General features: G+C 33.1%; 1 protein-coding gene across 3 annotated transcripts in view; it reads right to left on the bottom strand.

Annotated features, from left to right (window-relative positions):
- Positions 1-19583, bottom strand: part of LOC105255888 (insulin-like peptide receptor) — a 63468-nt gene that overhangs the window by 6019 nt on the left and 37866 nt on the right. For 2 of the 3 annotated variants that reach the window (XM_025414750.1, XM_011265423.3), the window contains 3 exons: positions 2620-3000; positions 1538-2021; positions 146-572 (listed from right to left, as the gene is read on the bottom strand). In XM_025414750.1, coding sequence (XP_025270535.1) covers positions 146-572; positions 1538-1794 — 684 coding nt within the window. In that variant the 5' untranslated portion in view covers positions 1795-2021; positions 2620-3000. The remainder of the gene's footprint in view (positions 1-145; positions 573-1537; positions 2022-2619; positions 3001-19583) is intronic. The other variant, XM_011265422.3, reaches the window with a different exon arrangement.

The raw sequence follows: 19583 nt of genomic DNA, 5'->3' as shown, positions 1-19583 counted from the left end.
TAAGAATTATAATTTAATTAAAATTCTGCTTTAAGCTAATTTCATTATTAAGGAAGACAGAAAAAGTGGCAAAATTAAGGAAGATAAAAATTCAGGAAAAGGAACAAAAGAAAAGCCGAAGGAAGAGCTCACGCGAAAATCTTACCTCTTGCAAGTTCTTCATCTCGTAAATCATGAAGGCGTAATCCGTAAGAAGTATATCGCCCCGGATGACCTCGAGATTTGGGAAAAGTTTGGTGAGGCTCTTCAGACCGTCTACGCGATATAAAAGAAGGTAGCCGGTGATCTCGCGTAATTCCGGAAAAGTGACATTGTCGAAATCGGACTCGGTATTGTTCTCCATTAACACGATCTGAAGGAAACCCTCGATCACGTGGCATTCCTTCAATAGCGAGAAATTGTTAACGTTATTCCTGATATCTACGCTTTGACAAATGCCATCCGCGATAGTTATGTTCTTGGGTCGTCGTCCTTTCTCGCGTCCCACCTCCTCGCTCGATTTCACGTGAGACTTGGGCAGATTCGACGATTGACTAGACTGATTGTCCTTGGGCATCCCGACATCCATAGATCTGGAAAAATCGCGTTTTCATTAATTACAGCATGCAATGAATTTGTCGATTCTCTTTTCGATTTACGGAATTTTACGAATTACTTCAAGTATCCGATTATTGGAAGAAACTTTGAACTATCGAGATTCTATCTCTGTACTGTTTTATTGAACTTTAAAATTAGTTCCTATCGGTCAATATTGCGCAAAATTATGATGTTGCCGTCGAAATTTTCGTCAAAAATTGATTGTTTTTAAATACCTTGACAGTTAATAACTCTGATGAATGGTAAATTTCACACACGTTTTTAATAAAATAAAATACATGCGTTCACATTTTTGCTGAATTTTTAACGTAAAATTGCTCCTTTGTTGGGAAAACGTAAATGCTCAAATATATTCTGCATAGATTTAAAAGAGCCTGCATTTAAATGAACTTGCTTTTTGTGCGTAATACCATGAATCACTTCAACCAAGTAAAATTAGCGAGGCGTTTAAAAGCCGTTAATTACTTTAATAAGATCAAAGAGAATTTCAATAGCGACAGGAGTGCAGAGAATATCGCCGCGTCGCAATCTCGACGATATTATGTACACGTAATAATTGATCTCCAAAGGAATTTATTGGCTAAAATAAAATTACTTTGCGCTTATCATCATATTCAAATAAATACCAAAGTACGGCAAGTATGAAATTTATCGAATGCTTTGCTCTATTTCGAGAGGCAATTTCTGCATACGCGGCATCTTTCGTTTTGAAAATTCGAGAAGTAGACGGATATCACGTACAATATCTCCGATTACGAAAGAATTCGCTGACATCTCGAACAAACGCAAAGTACGCTTTGACTCTAAGAAGATCGAGATCATTTACAAATTAAATAATTTTCATTTAATCGATCAGATATACATCTATGTTTTTTCACAAAAAAATATATATAATATAAAATATATTATTTAATATATCATACGTGTGTTTCTAACATACTTGGAGTCGTCGATCGCTCTGTTGTTTCTATAGGGCTTGTCGGGCAGGAAGCCGAAGTTGTAGGCCGAGTTTCGATCGAACTGCTCCTCCGAATCCTCCTCCTCCCTCGTCTTGTCCGCGTAATCGCGATCGTGCTTGTTCTTAGAGCTTTTATCCCGGTGCTTCGTGGTCGACTTCGACCACCTTTTCTCCTGGCAGAGCGCCAAGCTCACCACGCAAAGCAGAACGATCAGCAGCAACGACTTCCTCGTCCTCATCTCCTTGTCTCATTGAAACACCGCGTGCTCGGATCCAACCGTTGAACGTTCCCGAAGTGTCTTATCCCCACGTGTCGTCGCCCCAACCACCACTTTCCCTCTCTTATGATTGATCGACGATTGATCGTCGACTCTGCGAGCCAGCCCCTCTCCTGTCCGTTTACTTTTGTCCCTACCCCCGGAATCTAGATCGTCCGACTATACTTTTGCTGGACTTCTCGGGAGAACTGCAAAGTAGACCGTAGTTTCCGTTAATGTTTAAAGAAAGACCATTTGAAACTATATACAACAGTAAATGGCTATTGTATTCAAATCCACTTTATCTTGCTGGCATTTTAAAGGCCCATGATAAAAGATAAAATGAGAATGATACGCGATAAATAACAAAAATATACAGAATATATATATGAAAGAAAAAAATATTAGCGTTTTAATGCGGGTTCAGAATCATATCGTATGAAGAGAATAAACATGAAGGAATAAATGTTTTCGACTTCTATAGCAATTGACCTTTTTCAACTCGCGATTGCTACACATTGGAGTTCAATGCTCAGACATTTAAAAGTATCGATAGGAAAATTTTGTTCGTTTTGTGCAATGCCACTTTTGTAATTTAAGGTTTCTGAGATTGATAATAAAATGCAAAAAAAAAAAATGTTTCTTTTAGTTGTAAGCTTATTCTATAATGTATTCAAGGGGGCTCGTTAAAACTGCATATTTAATGTCATCCGAAGAGATAAAGTGGCATTCTATTCTATTTCAGATAGAATATAAACACAAATGCTAAATACACACAACGAAAGCATTATTTCTCGTCTCGTGTACCTGCGGATTAAACGATTGAACGGCCGAGAGCTTGCAGCCGCGAGAAAAACACTCCGAGTTATTCCGCGCTCCTGTCCTCCTCCCTCGTATAATCGATCGATCGTCCCAGCATTTGTCCCAGGCTCGCGTAACCCTCTCCGATTCTCTCCTCCCGGACGCGTTCGTTCTCCGGGTGACCGGGATTTCGAACGTTAACTCTTTCCTTCCGGTCGGGAATCAGAAATCCTCAGGAGTCCGCGCGAGTCCTCTCGGTCGCGTAGCAATGCACCGCGAAATGTCTCGAAATGCTCGACTGACGTCGAAAAGTGTCTTCAGAGTACCTTCTTGTTGAAAATGAAGTACTTTTTAACCTTCATAATTACGCCGTCGCGCCGAAATTATCTGTCAAACACATAAAAGTCGGAGCTAACGTTTAACGCAAGACTTTATAAGAATTTAAAATTATTGCCGACTCTTAATTTAGATATAAATAGATTCTAATTTAGAAAAAAAATTGAAATTTAAAAGCTTAAATTGTCGCGTGTTATTATTCTGTGAAAAATAATTTAAACAAATTATATAAAAAAAATAGAATTTTTAAATTTGTATTTTAAAAATCTTTGTATATATTTTTTCGCCTTTCCGCTATTCTATTTTAGAACAGTGTAGTGTGAATGTTTCATGTTGCGCAGAATCTAATCCGCAATAATGGACATAGCTTGCGATGATAATTGTCTTATAATAATTATACACGCGCGAATCGGATTTTAAAAATACTTAAAAAAGATAAAGAAATCTTATCTTTGACTCAAAGAAATTTATTTGGTTTTTATTATTAATTTTTTGACAAAATTCCTATTAGAATAATCTATTTATAGTTCGCCAAATTATATATTTAGATTATATTTCTCCACACATTATTTTCAACATGATATTTCCATGCAATATAGATACGTATACTCTGACTCTAATGCAGCAAACTTTGCTATGGTTAATTTAATTAAGCAAATTTGCATAAGGTGAAAGAAGAATATTTAAGCATATATCCGCTAATTAAGACTATGTAAAAAGATACCAACGTTCTAAACTGATTCGCAAGTTAATATAATAATGTGAAGCTCAATTAAAGGCATCGGTATAATTTTTATATTGTGTTGTTTGGAACACTTTGTTATTAAGTTATTTATATTACACTATATTATTAAAGTTATATTATTTGAATTTTAATTAATTAAAATATTTAAACATAAATGTGAAAATATGTGCTTATTATGTTTTCTTAATCAGACAATCAAAAATAGTATCAAAAATTTGTAGTTTGATCAAAACGTAACAGCGCAAGTTTCTCTGAAAATAATAATATCTAATAAAGGAAATAAAAATCATAATTACATTTAGAAGAACACGTATTCATATTTGTATGAATATAATTAGAATGAAACTTTAATAGCACGTGATATAACTGTGATACAACTAATTATAATCAATTTCAAATATGCAATATACATGCAATATAATTATGTATGATATAATTAATTATAACATTTTCATATTTTTATTGACGGCTTTAATAAAATAATTAAAATTATTTGAATACGATACGGTAATTTCTATAGAAATTTATTACATCGGAATAAATGTATGATAAATGTGTATGAATCAAATGTAGGAATTTTAATTTGAATTTTTTTAAATATTATTTCATAATTTTAAATATTATTTCATAATTTTGTTAGATTCTAATTTTGAATCTTTATGGGTATATATATGTAAAAATTGAATTGCTAGAATTCTTATCTATTTAAACTATTGTCTTGTATATCTCAAATAAAAATTTCATTAATTTAAATCTAGATTATTCATTACAAATGTATAACAAAAAGTGCATCAATCAGATGTCGATCTTTTGTATTAATTAATTATTTCGTATTAATTATTTAATTATTTTATTAAATAAATTTAATCATATTGTGAAACAGAGAGAGAGAGAGAGAGAGAGAGAAAAGGAAGATAAAGTTTAATTAAAAAAATTCATTTTTGTAAAAATTCAGTTCAATGCCTATGGTTACATTAAGCGTGTCCCTGCGGTGTCATAAATACTTATTCGTGATAATTTCATTGCAAATACATTCGTGCACTCTTCCGCTTCTTATTTAATTAGAGCAAAGTAAATGGATTCGCTTTGGATATTCCGCCAGAGAGTATATTTACTAATTAAAGTCAAATAAATTTGTCTTATTTGAGATTTTATTAACAGATAGAGAATTTTTGCTAGAGAATCAACGAAGAGAAACGTATGTATTTTATTCTACAAAAATATAATAAATATAATCTTGAACGAAATAAAGTAGATAATATATCTTGAAGGAAATAAAATAGATATAATAAATGTAAAATCTCTCATAAAGGCTTAAGACCTTATTAGACTAATTTGCATATAAAGCGATTCTAAAACAAGCTTCTAAAGGCAAAATGTATTCTTTGACGAGACTTTGACGAGATCATAAACTTCGAAGTCGATCTCTCCTATCGTTCTTAATTATCTTTTGTCTCTCAGGATCTTTCAATTTTCAATATTAAATAGCTTAGAGAACTGCTAAGTATCAACATAAATAAGATTCTGTTAAAGTGAAGTTTATATTTAAATTTAAATGAGAGAGAGAGAGAGAATAATATTTTGTTAAATATTCTCGTTAAATCTAATTGCTAAAAAATCTTTAATTTTTTGCTGTTTTATTTAAGACGTAAAGATTGTAAATATTTCTTGCATTACGCACGTTAAGAAACATTGATTTTAAAAATTGATCAAAAGGAGTGCGATAGACAAGATTCTACAACTTAATATAAAATTACTCTGTAAATTCCAGATCTTGGCTTAACTCGTTTTTCTCATTTATCGTACTTTTTATCCGCTTTTCCTTCTTTTACGCCGTTCATTGCCGTTTATTGCTCGGCAATATCAGATATCTACCTTACGGATTAGGACGTTAGCAAGGAGAAAATTCGCGTGAGCAGAGTTTTCTCGAATTTATGTCTGAAAAACTGTTCTTCCATTTTGGCTCTGAGAAAAGCCAGCTTTACGGAAAAATTACCATAAACCTCCGCTGTTATATTAACATACCGCATCAATGTAGAAAGTGCAGCTACAATGCTGAATTTCACGAGGATTTTCAGCGACGATTTTCGTCATTTCGTCACTTCCCTGCATTTTATTAACCCATTGTAAGGGTTCTAAGTGATTTCCCTAAGTAGAAGTGATTTGCCTAAGCTTTGAACGTGAGAATAATATATATTCGCGTATTTCTGTCGTCGTAAATTAAAACTGTTGACTGTACAGTAGGCGCTAATAATAACTTACCTTAACAGTACCTTAACAGTACCTTAACATATCAAATTGGTCACATTCGGGACTAATAATAATTAGACGCACATTAAGCTACACAGAGAAAAATGTATACTGTATTCAAGTAAATATTATTTATTTTAAGTATATCATAAGTTTGTATATCCGCAAATATATCATAAGTTCATCACAAGCATTAAATTTAATATATTCTGAATTTTAGTAAGTGCAGTATTTTAGTCAAGAATATTAAATTAAAACAAATATTTGGGTTGCTTACTACAAGAGTTGACGTAAAGTAAGTTTGATGTTTCTTTGATACAACTTTACAATATTCTTGAAGAGAAAATAAATTCTTCTTTTGAGTATATGATAATGAGATTCTCTAACACTTGTGATGAGTATAATTTAAGACTATTATCAAGAATTATATTCTTTGCTGAAGAAAACTATTACTTAAAAAAAGAAAAATAAATTGAGTAATCGCTTTTCTTGGCAGTAGAGCGATATTTTTCTCTGTGTATTCATGCATCACTGACTATTAGTTAGAGAAGAAACCGACAATATTTGTTTGGAAATTATATCTACAATCTTTTATAAATTGCATTTAGAACTGTTAAACACAGATGTGTGTGGACACTATTTCAAAATAATGTCGGTTCCTTCTTGAACTAACAGTCATGATGCATGAGCAGTCTGATGCGATGTGTCTAGCTATTATTAGTCCCCAATGCGACCAATTTCACATGTTACGGCACTATTGGCGCCTACTGTACATAGTTTTCCACCTCAGCCATCTTGGTTACGACGTCAATAGCGCATAGAGAGACCGCAGCTTGAAAGTTATTTCAGATTTCAGAGAGCTTCGACAGCTGTCATTATTCCCGTAAAACCGCGAATAATGACAGGGATTGCGTCGTCGGATCCGCGACGAGGTTTACGCTGCGTTTCAAGAGTTCTCTTGATTGAAGTGACGCGGCTTCGTCGACGAGAAATGATTTACAGCGACATAAAGGCTTGTGTCGGCGCGAATCTCTACTCGCTTCTGACGTCATATCCAATACCAGGTAATGTACGTGAATTTGCGTTAAAGGTTTTCCACCTACGTATCTATCTAGGTACGTAGGTGGAAAACCTTTTACGCAAATTCCTGGTTAAAATCAGCAACCTTCCCACCTACATCCACCGAGGATAACAGTATCGCCCACCGTTTCGTGGTATGCGCGAATATCTTAATTCGCTCTATAAATATCGCAATAACGATCGAAGCGAAAAGGAGAGATAGCAGGATAGGGTGGGAACAAAAATAGGAGAATCTCGGCGCGGCGCCATCGTCCTCGATCGATTAAAAACCGGATACACGTACGATAAAACACGAGAACCACGTTCCACGATAAACGTATACTTAGGAAGCGGAAGAACGCATTGTAAACTTATATATATTTTTTTTTCCAGAAGAGAAAATCCCGGAATTATGAAAAGTGCAATTGTCGTGATTAGTACATGCGCATAAATTCAGAGAGTTTTAAAGCTTAGCGTGTTCCAAGGTAATATAAGATCCTTGTTACGTATGTTTAAGTAAATGATTTGCACTTTAAAGAGCGTACAAATTGTTCGTGTAAAGTCACAATCATTTTTCTATCGTAAAAACTTGAAGCGGTTGCTCTTATCCTGTCGATCGTCATCATTTTCGGAGGGCTCTACTTCATTCGCGCTTTCATTTTTCATCCTATAATCCTTGATTATTCTTGTATAAATAGAGAAGTCAAACAATGCAAATGGCTCTGTGAGCTACATTTGAATTAATATTAAATTTTTTGCGGCGCCGATCGTAATTAATTCTCTTTAAACGGGAGCGAATCAAAATACGCGCCTTCAATTTTCTCTTTGGATTCGTAAAGGAAGAAAAAAAAAAGGAAAAGCAAACAAGTGTTAACACGGATTGTTAAACAGCGAGAGGGAATAATCTAAAACAATTAAGCTTATCTCCTCGATATAAATCTGTCAAGATTGACACTCTGCGGCAGATTCCCCATATCTCGCTCTTCTCGGGGTACAGAAGCGCGGAATCCCAACTTCGTCATGGACTTTTTTTTTCGCTCCTCTTTTTCTCGCGTTCTCTTCGTTTAAACACGAGCGAACGGATGAAGTTGGATGTTTTTGTCGGACGATGGAATTCCGCAGCGTGCAGCGAAGTAGACAACTCCGTTGGCGATTCCGACATGCGAGGGATTCGTTCTCGAGATGAATGGGGAGGCCCTGCTCCATAATGTGTTTTGCGCGAATTGGGCCCGAATGCTTGGAATATATATATCGAATAGATCGAATATTTCGGTATAGTCGGGTCGGACGGTCGGTGAAGTCAAAAGAAGTCAGCTGCTGCGCGCCGCCGTCGCCGTCGCAGCTGCTCGTCGGTGCCACTTTGTGGCGTCCCGAAGGGAACGGCTGGCACATACAACCGGATTTGCGAGAAGTGTGACGGGCGAATAGCTCCGGATGGTTTACGATACGGGAAGTGTGTTTTCGGATCCTCATATTTCACGCGCGAAGAACCTAAACGCGCGCGCGTATCTATTATTATTTACGACTTGTTTATTCATTTACCCGCTCCCTCGAGTGGATGTTCTCGAGAGGAAAAAATTAATATCGAGTGAGTAAAATATAGTATTTACTTTCCTTTTGCGTTATTTTCTTACGAGCTTTCTTACTCGTTCGATAAAAACTGTAATTTATTTTTCTAATTATTTCCACACAGAGAAAAATGTATACCGTATTCAAGTAAATATTATTTATTTTAAGTATATCATAAGTTTGCATGTCCGCAAATGTATCACAAGTTCACCACAAGCGTTAAATTTAATTAAATATATTCTGAATTTTAGCAAGTGCAGTATTTTAGTCAAGAATATTAAATTAAAACAAAAATTTGGGTTGCTTACTACAAGAGTTGACGTAAAATAAGTTTGATTTTTGATATAATTTTACAATATTCTGGAAGAGAAAATAAATTCTTCTTTTGAGTACATGATAATGAGATTTTCTAATACTTATGATGAGTATATTTTAAGACTGTTATCAAGAATATATTCTTTATTGAAGAAAATTATTATTTAAAAAAAGAAAAATAAACTGAATAATCACTTTTCTTGGCAATAGAATGATATTTTTCTCTGTGCATGTATTTTAATATGTAATATTAATAATAATAATTTTTCTAATTATTTTCACGTATTAATATAATTAAAATTCATATTTTACAACATATTAATTTTATAAATTATACTACGTGTAAATTGCTACATTGTTGCGAAAACCGGTTTGTTTGTTCCAAGAGCGAGTTTTAACGTACTTTTTACAGAGAATGAGAAAGCATACCATGCACATTTTATTAATAAATATATGTCGACATGAATAACCACAAGCGTTTTGAGAAATATTCTGTTATAATTATTGAAAAGATTATTCGGCTTCTGTACACAGAAATAAAGGACATTCTTGTTTTGACAATACATTTAGTTTTAACATGAAAATCTTGAAATGAGATTATATCGCGTTAATTAAAGAAAAATATAATTGCTTGAATAATTGCTTACTTGAATGAGCCATTTTATATAGTTCAATCGAGAAAAATATATTCTTAGGATTTAATTTTCTTGAACGGAAAAGAAACAATGTTAGATAGAAAATAACATTTTTAAATCAAAGATTATAATTTTCTTAAAGTACAATCAAACAATTATATATTCTTGAGATGACAATTACAATATTAAAATAAGACGATAATATTGTTGAAATTTAAAATTATTAATTTCTTCTAAAGAAGAATATAAATTGTTACGTATATACGAAACAATGAACGCGTTAGTTGAAGTATATAAATTTTGATTTGACTTATTCTTTTTCTGTGTACATGAACAACGAAGAGCAGAACTAACGAACGCGCGCCAAGTTTTCCGCTCAACACCACAATGCACATCCATCGTTTACACAGCTTGCTACATTGTTAAGGATGCTCATTTCCAGCAAGTACTGACACCTTGAAGTGTCTCAAAATATCTGTGTGTCCTATATATACGCGTTTATATTTAAGTATACCTAGGAACGCGCGCGCGGTTGACGGATGGTCGGACAGTCGTTGGACTGCCCGACGAGGAGAGAATGACGAGGGGGAAAATACCAATAACGGCAAGGAACCGACCGGAAGTTGCAGTGTTGCCAACAAAATCGGCTTCACAACGCTGCCCGCATATTCGATGATATAAAAATGGCCGCACATTCTTGCTTGGTACATACTATTACATGATGTTCTTTGTCGCACTCTCTCTTTGTCTCTCTTTCTCTTCTCTCTCTCTTTCTCTCTCTGTTTCCTTCACGTCTTGACACATTCTTGCTCATTTTTCCTCCCTTCCCCCTCTCTTTTCCTTCCCTCCCCTCTTCCCTGCCACCAGTTTTTCTCTTTCCTTCTTCCACTGCCAATTTTTCGCCCAGCAACATGCTCCTCTTTCTTTATCCTAACGCGACCCCTGGCTATATTCTTCCTTTATACTTAGTTTTTCTACACACTTAGATGTGGCGCGTCGATTAATAATGGGCCTGCTTTACAGTGTTGCACAGCGGTTTCGACGCTGGTCGTTTTATTCGTGCGATCGTTATTACTATGTTGCACAGCCACCGCCGGCGCAAAACCAGTTTTTGATCCTCGCTCTATGGTAAGTTATAGGTGCCCGGTTCGTCTACTACCTTGTTCGTAAATATAACGCGCGAATATTTTCACGCGCGCCTAGAAATGCTCGACATTACCTATGTCGTTTAATACGCCTTGGACACATGATATTTTGCACGTTACGAAGTGTATAAATATCAATATATCAATATTATAATCATACGACGTAATCTAATATGTGGGGATGTCGACGCCGATATCCCCGATAATATCGTAATAAAACGATCTCGTCCTGCATATCAACAAGGGATGCGTTTCCAATAAGCTGAAAAAAGTTTAAAACTTTTTTCCAAACTCCCCGATCCGTCTTTCGTATGATGGCTAAAAAGTTGCGAGAATTTTTTTTTACGGATTAAAACAATCTCTGAGGATAAAAGAAACTTGTGAAAGTTTTTCAAAATTTGTTGCATATAAAAAAATGAAAAATACAAGTATTTTTTTACAACAATGTGACAGCTAAAAAAAAAAACAATTTTCTTCATGCTTGCTTGGAACTTCCCTTATGTTCTTTTTTGTATCGAGATATGATATCTTTAATTAAGGTAAGTGTAGCATTAAGACTTTAATATCGCCATAATTTTGCCTCGACATTTCTGATATCATCGAGGATCTAGCTTCTTAAAAATCAAGATGTTTTATTCAAGAAATGTTTTTTATTCTTCTCTTTCGTTCATGGTCATGTTCTTTCTACGATTTTTCGCACACATTTTTCGATTCTTCATACGTTTGTCGGTACCTTCGCAACGAACCTCTTTTGTTCCTCGACAAGATGGCTTTCGAAGTAGAGATTGAATTCTGCACTGCTAACAAATGCGCTTCAACCAGACTGTTGCCTGAAAAGAAAGGAGCTCAGAGACGTACAGAGAGCGTGTGGTGCCCCAGAACGAGCACAATGTAGTTAAGCTCTTTCCTTTCATACTCAGAGGATTTTTTCCGAATTAAATTAATCCACAACACATCTCTGTGTATTGCATGAAGTCCTAAATCCTTCTTTTGTTAAAAATACTAAATAAAAAAATATATTTTCTCATTCGTAATTTATCTTTTCGCTAATTATCAATTTTTTGATCTCTCGAGTGAATTGATTTGTCCAAAAAAATCCTAGCTATCTGAGATTAATGAGAGAAATAACGTTGCTCAACAGCCTTATTATATCAATATTTTAAATTCAGTTTTGATGAATAAGTATTCGCAACATTGAGCGAATTTTGGGGAATTTATTACTGACGGAATCCACGTCAATATAAGCAGAAAATTGAACCGCAAAGTTGAAGTAAAAGAAGTGCATCCACCTAACACGAACAAATCAACAGTGAAAAATTCACATTACATTTATCATCGAATGAATAAGTAGGGGCAAATAATTTCTCCGTCCTTGCGGCGCTCCCATAGACTGACATTCGAAGGCATCTGTGTTCTGCCGTTTCCCCGCTGTTCCCCCAGTCCACATCTCTGAAGGGACCCACCTCCTTGCAACCTTGTAGTCGCCATGACGGCCACATCATGGTTTTATAATGGTTGCTAAAGTTATGCGAGATCAATAATTTTGACGCACTTTGTGGACAATGTTCGATAAAACTATGACAGTTGACCATCGATATTTCATTGCTCGCGATCTCTTTTTCGAATTTTTTTATTTGTAAAAAGGAAAATCTTTCTATCGTAATGCATAATTTACAAAAAAATTGTCCAAATAATTTACAGGCACAAATATACGAGCAAAATATGAGGAAAATATTCACACATTTTTTTTTAAATAATATTTTATAAATACATATATATGTATGTATGTATGGAATAAAAAGATTTATATAATATTTATATAATATTAATATGCAATAACAGAAATAAAGAAATTTATGGAATTATAATTTTTAAGGACTGCAATTAAAAAACGCTAAACTACACAAAATCTCGAATACTTTCTTGAAAGGAAAAAATAGAAAAACCTCAAACGAAAAACCTCTGCATTATACACTAATTAAATTGCAGAGCTCGCGTCTATAATAATTTCCAGAACCTTAAAAAAGAATCGCAATATGCGTTTACTAAAAGACTGCCACTCCGCGAGATTAAGCTTTTCTTCGTACTTCCCTTTTTCTGTGCACTTTATTTTTTGCCAAGCATTTTAACCACGGCACGTTATTTCTCTCTGCCCGTCGGTGATGACTCGCAAAATTTATAAAACATTTTGTTAAAATATACTTTATTGGGTTGTTCGCTCGTTAATTAAAATTATTAATGCGACAAAATATATTTGCCCTTTTTCTCTCATATTATAGTTTTTCTCTTATAAAGTTGACCTGACGTTTTTCCGCGAAAATTCAATTGGACATCAACCATTCGTCACCCGTTTTTAATTTTCGATATTAACACGTAGGGTGCTATATCGCCACTGGTGGAATATTCTCTTTCTATGAGAGAGAGTTCGTATGTGGGACATATACATTTTGCCTTCAGCGACGCGCGGCCATTCGCGTGATATTTATATGACGCTACACACAAGTTATATATACGGACTTTACATCAATCAAACGTGTTTGTTCTCTCGATGCAACATCAATTACCTTAAACAAGATGATTTCTTGTCTTTGTTATATATTTGTTGTAATAATTCTTTTTTTTATAAATGCTGAAAATATCGTAATATTTCATTTAGTGTATCGATCTTTATATTTTTAGCCAAAAAATCCTTGTTCAAATAAATTTCGTAGATACGCGACAACGATTTTAGAGTGCAAAAGTTTAAAAAAAATGTGTAATAAAATATACGTAATGAATGAACAAATTAATTAATATTGAAATAAAATAAGGGAAGAAAGAAGCGAAATAATGCAAAATTCTCTGCATTCTTAAATCATCTTGCTGAACAAAACCTCATATTACAAGTTTGAATTTCTGATTCACTCTTTCTCTTTTTCAAGCGCTTCAATTACCATTGTACTCTATGGGATGGGCATCGAAATGAGTTTCGCATCAGACGAAAGCCATTAACCGCAGTCTGAAATTTGCTCAATCCGAAGAACGAGCAAGAGAAGATAAAATTAATCTTGTTGCATGCAAATATTTTATGTTTTTCTTCGCAATATAATACTTTGTTTAAATATTCAGTTAATCTAAAATTTAAATTTGTAAGAATTATATGAATATATTTATATTCTTTGTAGTAATCGGACAATATTAATCTAATTAAAATGATTATTGTATTAAAAACATTCAGATATATGTCATTTGTGAAATTTTACATTGTGTTGAAGGCAGGTAAAATGGTAATCACTTTTAAAAATTCATGAAAGAATTCTACATATTATTATTATATTCACAATTTGTGAAGCTCGGAAATAAAAACAGACAAACCTTCCTGACATCTTGATTGTATACATATATTCATGTATTGTATTTTTGATTTAATATATTTTAACATCCATATTCATATATGCATGAGTGCGCTTGTATGTAACCTAAATTCAATATTGAAAAATAGAGAATTCTGTTTCTTATTAAAAATTTAATAAAATATTATACGAAAAAGTTTAAAAATATCTAACGACTATAAAATTGCAATAAAATTGAAAAATGCATGATTTAATAAATTTATAATTAACTTTAATGAAAAAATATTTTTACAATTCTGCGAATCGAAGTATATATTTTCTATTTTTTAAGCATTTAGATTACTGTTTTTAACGGAATCATTTAAAATTATATTAATTTATAATTTTATTGAAAGTTTCTGTTTTAAATCTCTAGATGAGAAATTGTTGCTATTTATTGCCTACTCTACTGAAATACTCCAAAATAGAAATTCAATTCCTAGATAAATTAACTTTTCGAAATCTTCTAGAATCCATAAAAATGAGAAAAATGAGGTTGAAAATAGAAACAAGATTTCAACTCGGGTTGTTCCATCTTCGAATATTTCGCGGACTCATTCTCATCGACTTTATGTCAGCTGCGCATCAGTTTCATGCAACACGATACATTTAATTTAACGCTCGCAAACATTGGACAAAGTAGCTGTCCATTTAAATCGTATTTCCATAGTGAAGCATGGAATAAAATTCGAAGTTGATTGCCCGTATTTCATACATTGTAAGTCTCTTTTATTCGAATTTTCCCCAATTCTGCTTGCAAATTATGAAGGAAACTAACGTAACGATATCGTTGCCAACAAATTTGAGATGTTCACATTTGGAACTTTATCTTTAATAATTTAACATCTTTGGGAAACTGGCGGAAATTTCCTTGTAATGTGTTTTAATGAGATGAGATCCAACGATGCTTCGAGATAAATTACGCTTATTTATATCCTTTAATAAGTTAAAGGTAAACGTCGGGTTAAATTATTTGAGGATGATTTGCGAATAATTTCGCTGAACGAAGAAAGAGAATTTCTTTTCTTTTTACCTGAATCGGTGCATTTAGAGTTTAAAAATTGCAACGCTTGGCTGAATCGAAATGTTTCTTTAATATCTTGAAATTTATTTTTTAATGCTAAAAATGTTACAGATGGAAAACTTGATTCAAAGGTTTTATCTGACCTGAAAATTAATCGACACTTTTTTCCGCTGTTTAATAGGAAGAATTAAATTATATACTTAAGATGTATATTGGAACGCCCCTAAATAAAACATTTTCAGATTCCGTGTGACTAAAGCTTGATGTCAGGAAGTCGATTGAGCCTTTGTTTGCCGAGCAAACAATTTCACGTGCAAACCAAACGCACAAAGTCGATTGACGAACATTCGGCGATAAAGAAATGCGCGACTTGTCTAGTTGATAATTTCGAAGCAATGATTCAAGATCAGATGATTCTACTTCACTTCTTCTTAAAATCTTTGCATACTTCACTTCTTCTTAAAATTTGAAAAAATCCTTTCATTTAAATCATTTCACGCGGAATAATCTCTCACCTTTCGACAGAAAATCGCGAATTAATCCTCCAATGAAAAATGCCAATTCATTCAAGATTCATACCTTAAGAATGTTTTATAAACTCGATACTTGGAATAAGAATATTTCATGTGCAAAGAAATATATATATCAAAGTATCAATAATTTTTAATGCAAAAAATATTCTTATTTTTTCTCTAATTATTATATATGAATAATTTGAAGTATATTTACAACTATTCCCATATAATTAATTTATATACACAATTAAAATCCATTATAAAATGTTCATACATGCAAAATAATTTTTGCTTGCAAAATTAACCCAGCCTCCGTCCACGCGATTGTCTGCTGGCGTCCAAAAATTAAAAAAGGCCGACACCACACAATATCCTCCTGATATCGATTACCTCAATACATGTATGAAATCGTATTTCCTGCGCACTTTTCTCATTAAAGAGTACGAGTGAACTTCAGAAAACACATAGGGAGAGACTCGATTAGTAACCGGCGTGAAACAAGGAAACTCGTTTAACCATCGCATCGATGTAACCCGTTTCGCGAAACAAGTTAGAAACAGTTCCGTACGTGGCTTTAGGTTTTATGACGCGCCTCGATAAATCAGTGCGCGCGACGTAAAACTTGTTGAAAGCAGCGTATACGTGCTTACGATAATCGTGAGTGAAATTATAGTTCGGTTTACGATGATCGATGTCTTTAGAAATTAATTATTCCGGAGTCACATGTGGCGAATTAGAGGGCCACGTGAGAAGCAATCGAGCGGAAAAGAGATGGCCGACTTCAACCGAAGCACTTTACCTCCTTATCTGTTCGCCACAGAAACGGAACATCCCGTTTTCTCTTTTTGACACTAACACGATCGATTCCTTTTCGATATCGGTTTTTTTCTTTCCTTTTCGTTTTTAAATTAATCACTTAATTAAACGAGACTATATTGAGATGGATTTCCGCAATGGTTATTAATAATAATCATTTTGCTAACGACCATTCATTAATTAATCATTAAGAATGAACATTTTGTAGCTTATTAAAATTCTCTGTCTTGTCAGTAATTATTTCGGGTAGCCGAACAAAAGCTTCACGTGTGTCGATTAATGTTTTTGATAATGAATGAGAAATTCTGCTTCGGACGATTATCACCATTCGTGAACTTTATGCGTCAGGGAACTAATTTTATAAAACGTATATATTCTTCAAAAAAGGAAAAAATCAGTTGTAATCTTTTTTACAAACATCCGGATTTAAGTTAAATTAAGATTGCAAAGTTGCTTTTTTAAAATTTTAATAATCGTTATTAGACATATTTTTGTTTTCATTATAAACATCTTATAGGATACTTAAAGGCACATCGAGGAAGCTATCTGCCTTTAAAGGAAAATAATTGCAGAGTACAAATTTATGAATAAAAAATGCAGAAAGCGCTTCGACGTAAGATATTGGAATTATTGAGCTTTCATATTTATTGTACGAGTTTAAAATCATCAATAAATTGAGAGATAAAATGCGCGAGGGAAAATGCATTCATTACAGAAATTATCTGTGAAATGTAATAAAAACTCTTTTAGATACGCACATATAATTGAAGATTATAATGTATTGCAAAACAGATAATACCGACATGTGTGAGCTGACATGCGAAGAGACACTGTTTCGATAAAGTTACCTCTCACCGAGATATATGTATACCAGTCTGTCTGACAATTCACGCAACATGCAGCATGAAGCGAAAGCGCAACGGTGCAATTTTTTAATTGCTACATAGACGACGTTGTATTCCCGCTCGCCATTAAAGCGTGGGATTAATGGGCGGAATGTGCAATGATAAAAAATAAATTTGCGAGAGAAACAGAGATAGATAGAAAGAGAGAATCTTCGGCTTGCTGTCCGATCGTGGATTTTTTCGCCTCTTGAATTTCAACAAAAAAAATTTCTTGGCATAAATCGATTTATTTAATTCAAATCAAATTTGTTATTATTTTAATAGAATATTAAAAGAGAGAGGAGATGAGAAAGCGGAATATATAGCGCCTATATATGTTTAATAAATGTTTTTAATATTACTATGAATAAATATCTTTATTATATTCTGTGAATCGAAATTTTTTTTTATTTCAATTTTCAATCTAACATTTTGCCTTGATATTTTAAGGACAATTAGATCATTTTTTATCAATAATTTTGCTGAAAATCTCTTTTAAATTTTAATAAATAGAAAACTTCGTTTACTGTCTTTTTGAAATTCAAAAGAAGCAATCTCCCATATAAATTAAATCTATCGAAATCCTCTAGAATCTATAAACGTCAGCAAATGGAGGTTTAAAGTAGGAGCAAAATGAAGAGCCACTTATAAATTTAGAATATTACATTTAGACAAGGACTAAAAGAAACTGAACCACTTTCTAAAATAAACACTTTTTTATTTACATAAAACTGGTTCATCATTCTTTTATTATTACAAATTATTCAATAAACCATGTATGGTTATGATAAAGATTTTCGAATTTTTCCTGAAATATAGGCAATAAACAAAAAGTTTTCCACTTGAAGGTTTAAAGGAGAAGTTCTTGGATAAAACTACAAGTAAAATAGTTTCCAAAGAAAGAGTAATCTGACTGAAGTACTGAAATAGATGTTGGAATGAAAATGGAGATAAAAAAAATTCTGTCTCTAGCGATATACTGCAAACTCAGTCGCAAGTGATCAGTGAATGCTACTGTGTTGCTGATTATTAACTTGATCGATTATCGCACGTAAAATAAAAGCAAATTGATCAGAAACCAATTTTTATAAATTCTTTGACTATTTTTAATAAGATTCCATAAGAATTTTCTGATTTTCCAAAATATAAAAAGAAATTCCATCAGAATTTTTCAGATTTTTCTATAGAGGAGAGATAGACATTTTGTTTTATATCTATTGTCATTGATATTATTTTTTTATATCCGACTATTCTATTTAAAAAATCGTATATATGTGAACGCAATACCAATCAAAAGTATTGTATCGTTTATAGAAATAGAGGAGTCATTATTTTAGTGAATAAGAAAATAATATTTTTTCAATATTCCTAAATTATATCTTATCATCGTTGTTTTATACTTTAATTATTCTATAAACATGAAAATAACTGGGGAAAGAAATAAAAGCATAATCATATTTGCTCCTGCATTTTTTGAGGGTGAAGCAATATTTTTGACTGGTACTGTATAACTCCAATATCGGAAATAAAGTGCAGACAGAAAAAATACCGATATTTTGGTTTATTCGATATCGAGAAAATATTGACGACCTAAAATATCGTTCCTTTAGTCCTTTGAATTTAATCAATAAGAAGCATCATAAAAGTTGCGCTCAAATCGTGCAATGGTTATAGCCGCGCGTCGTCTCGTTAAATTTGTCTGCATCGATCTCGTCGCGATGCACATCTGCTCGAATTTTTATTCGACCGAATAAAAATATATCTACCAATGCGAAGCGTCGAAGTCACCGGGGCAACGCGCGATTCTGTTCCCGTGTATATCGAGAAAAAAAAACAGTTCGCGTATATAAACGTTTGCGCACAAAGGGCAGGAACCTGCCCGATAGAGTCGGAGATGGAGTTACGGTATTTCAATAAGAATGCCGTATCGGGAACGCTTTACTTTTGATACGAGGAGTGTTTTTGACGTCGATATCCGATTCAGTATCCCTCAGTATCAGTACAGTCGATGCGCCACAAAAAGGACAACGCGGTAGAAAAATCTCCAGATTTTGTAGATTTATTAAAAAAAAAAAAAAAAAAAAGATATACATGCGCGATATAAGAATAGAGAAAAATAAATAAGAGAGAAAATAAAAATAAATAATAGAGAAAAATAAATAAGAAAAAATATAAAAATAAATAAGAAAAGTTATTTAACACGCATAAAAATGTGGAAAAAATGAACACTTAATTTCACATGTCGTGCTTTTCGACTCGGGTGTGAATCGTAAATCTAATCGTTTCTCCATCGTGTTTTACGCTTT

This window comes from Camponotus floridanus, unplaced genomic scaffold (genome assembly GCF_003227725.1).
Source record: "Camponotus floridanus strain SB8 unplaced genomic scaffold, Cflo_v7.5 scaffold89, whole genome shotgun sequence".
NCBI lineage: Eukaryota > Metazoa > Arthropoda > Insecta > Hymenoptera > Formicidae > Camponotus > Camponotus floridanus.
The sequence above is the reverse complement of the archived record's forward strand: the minus strand, read 5'-3'. Positions and strand labels throughout refer to the sequence as shown.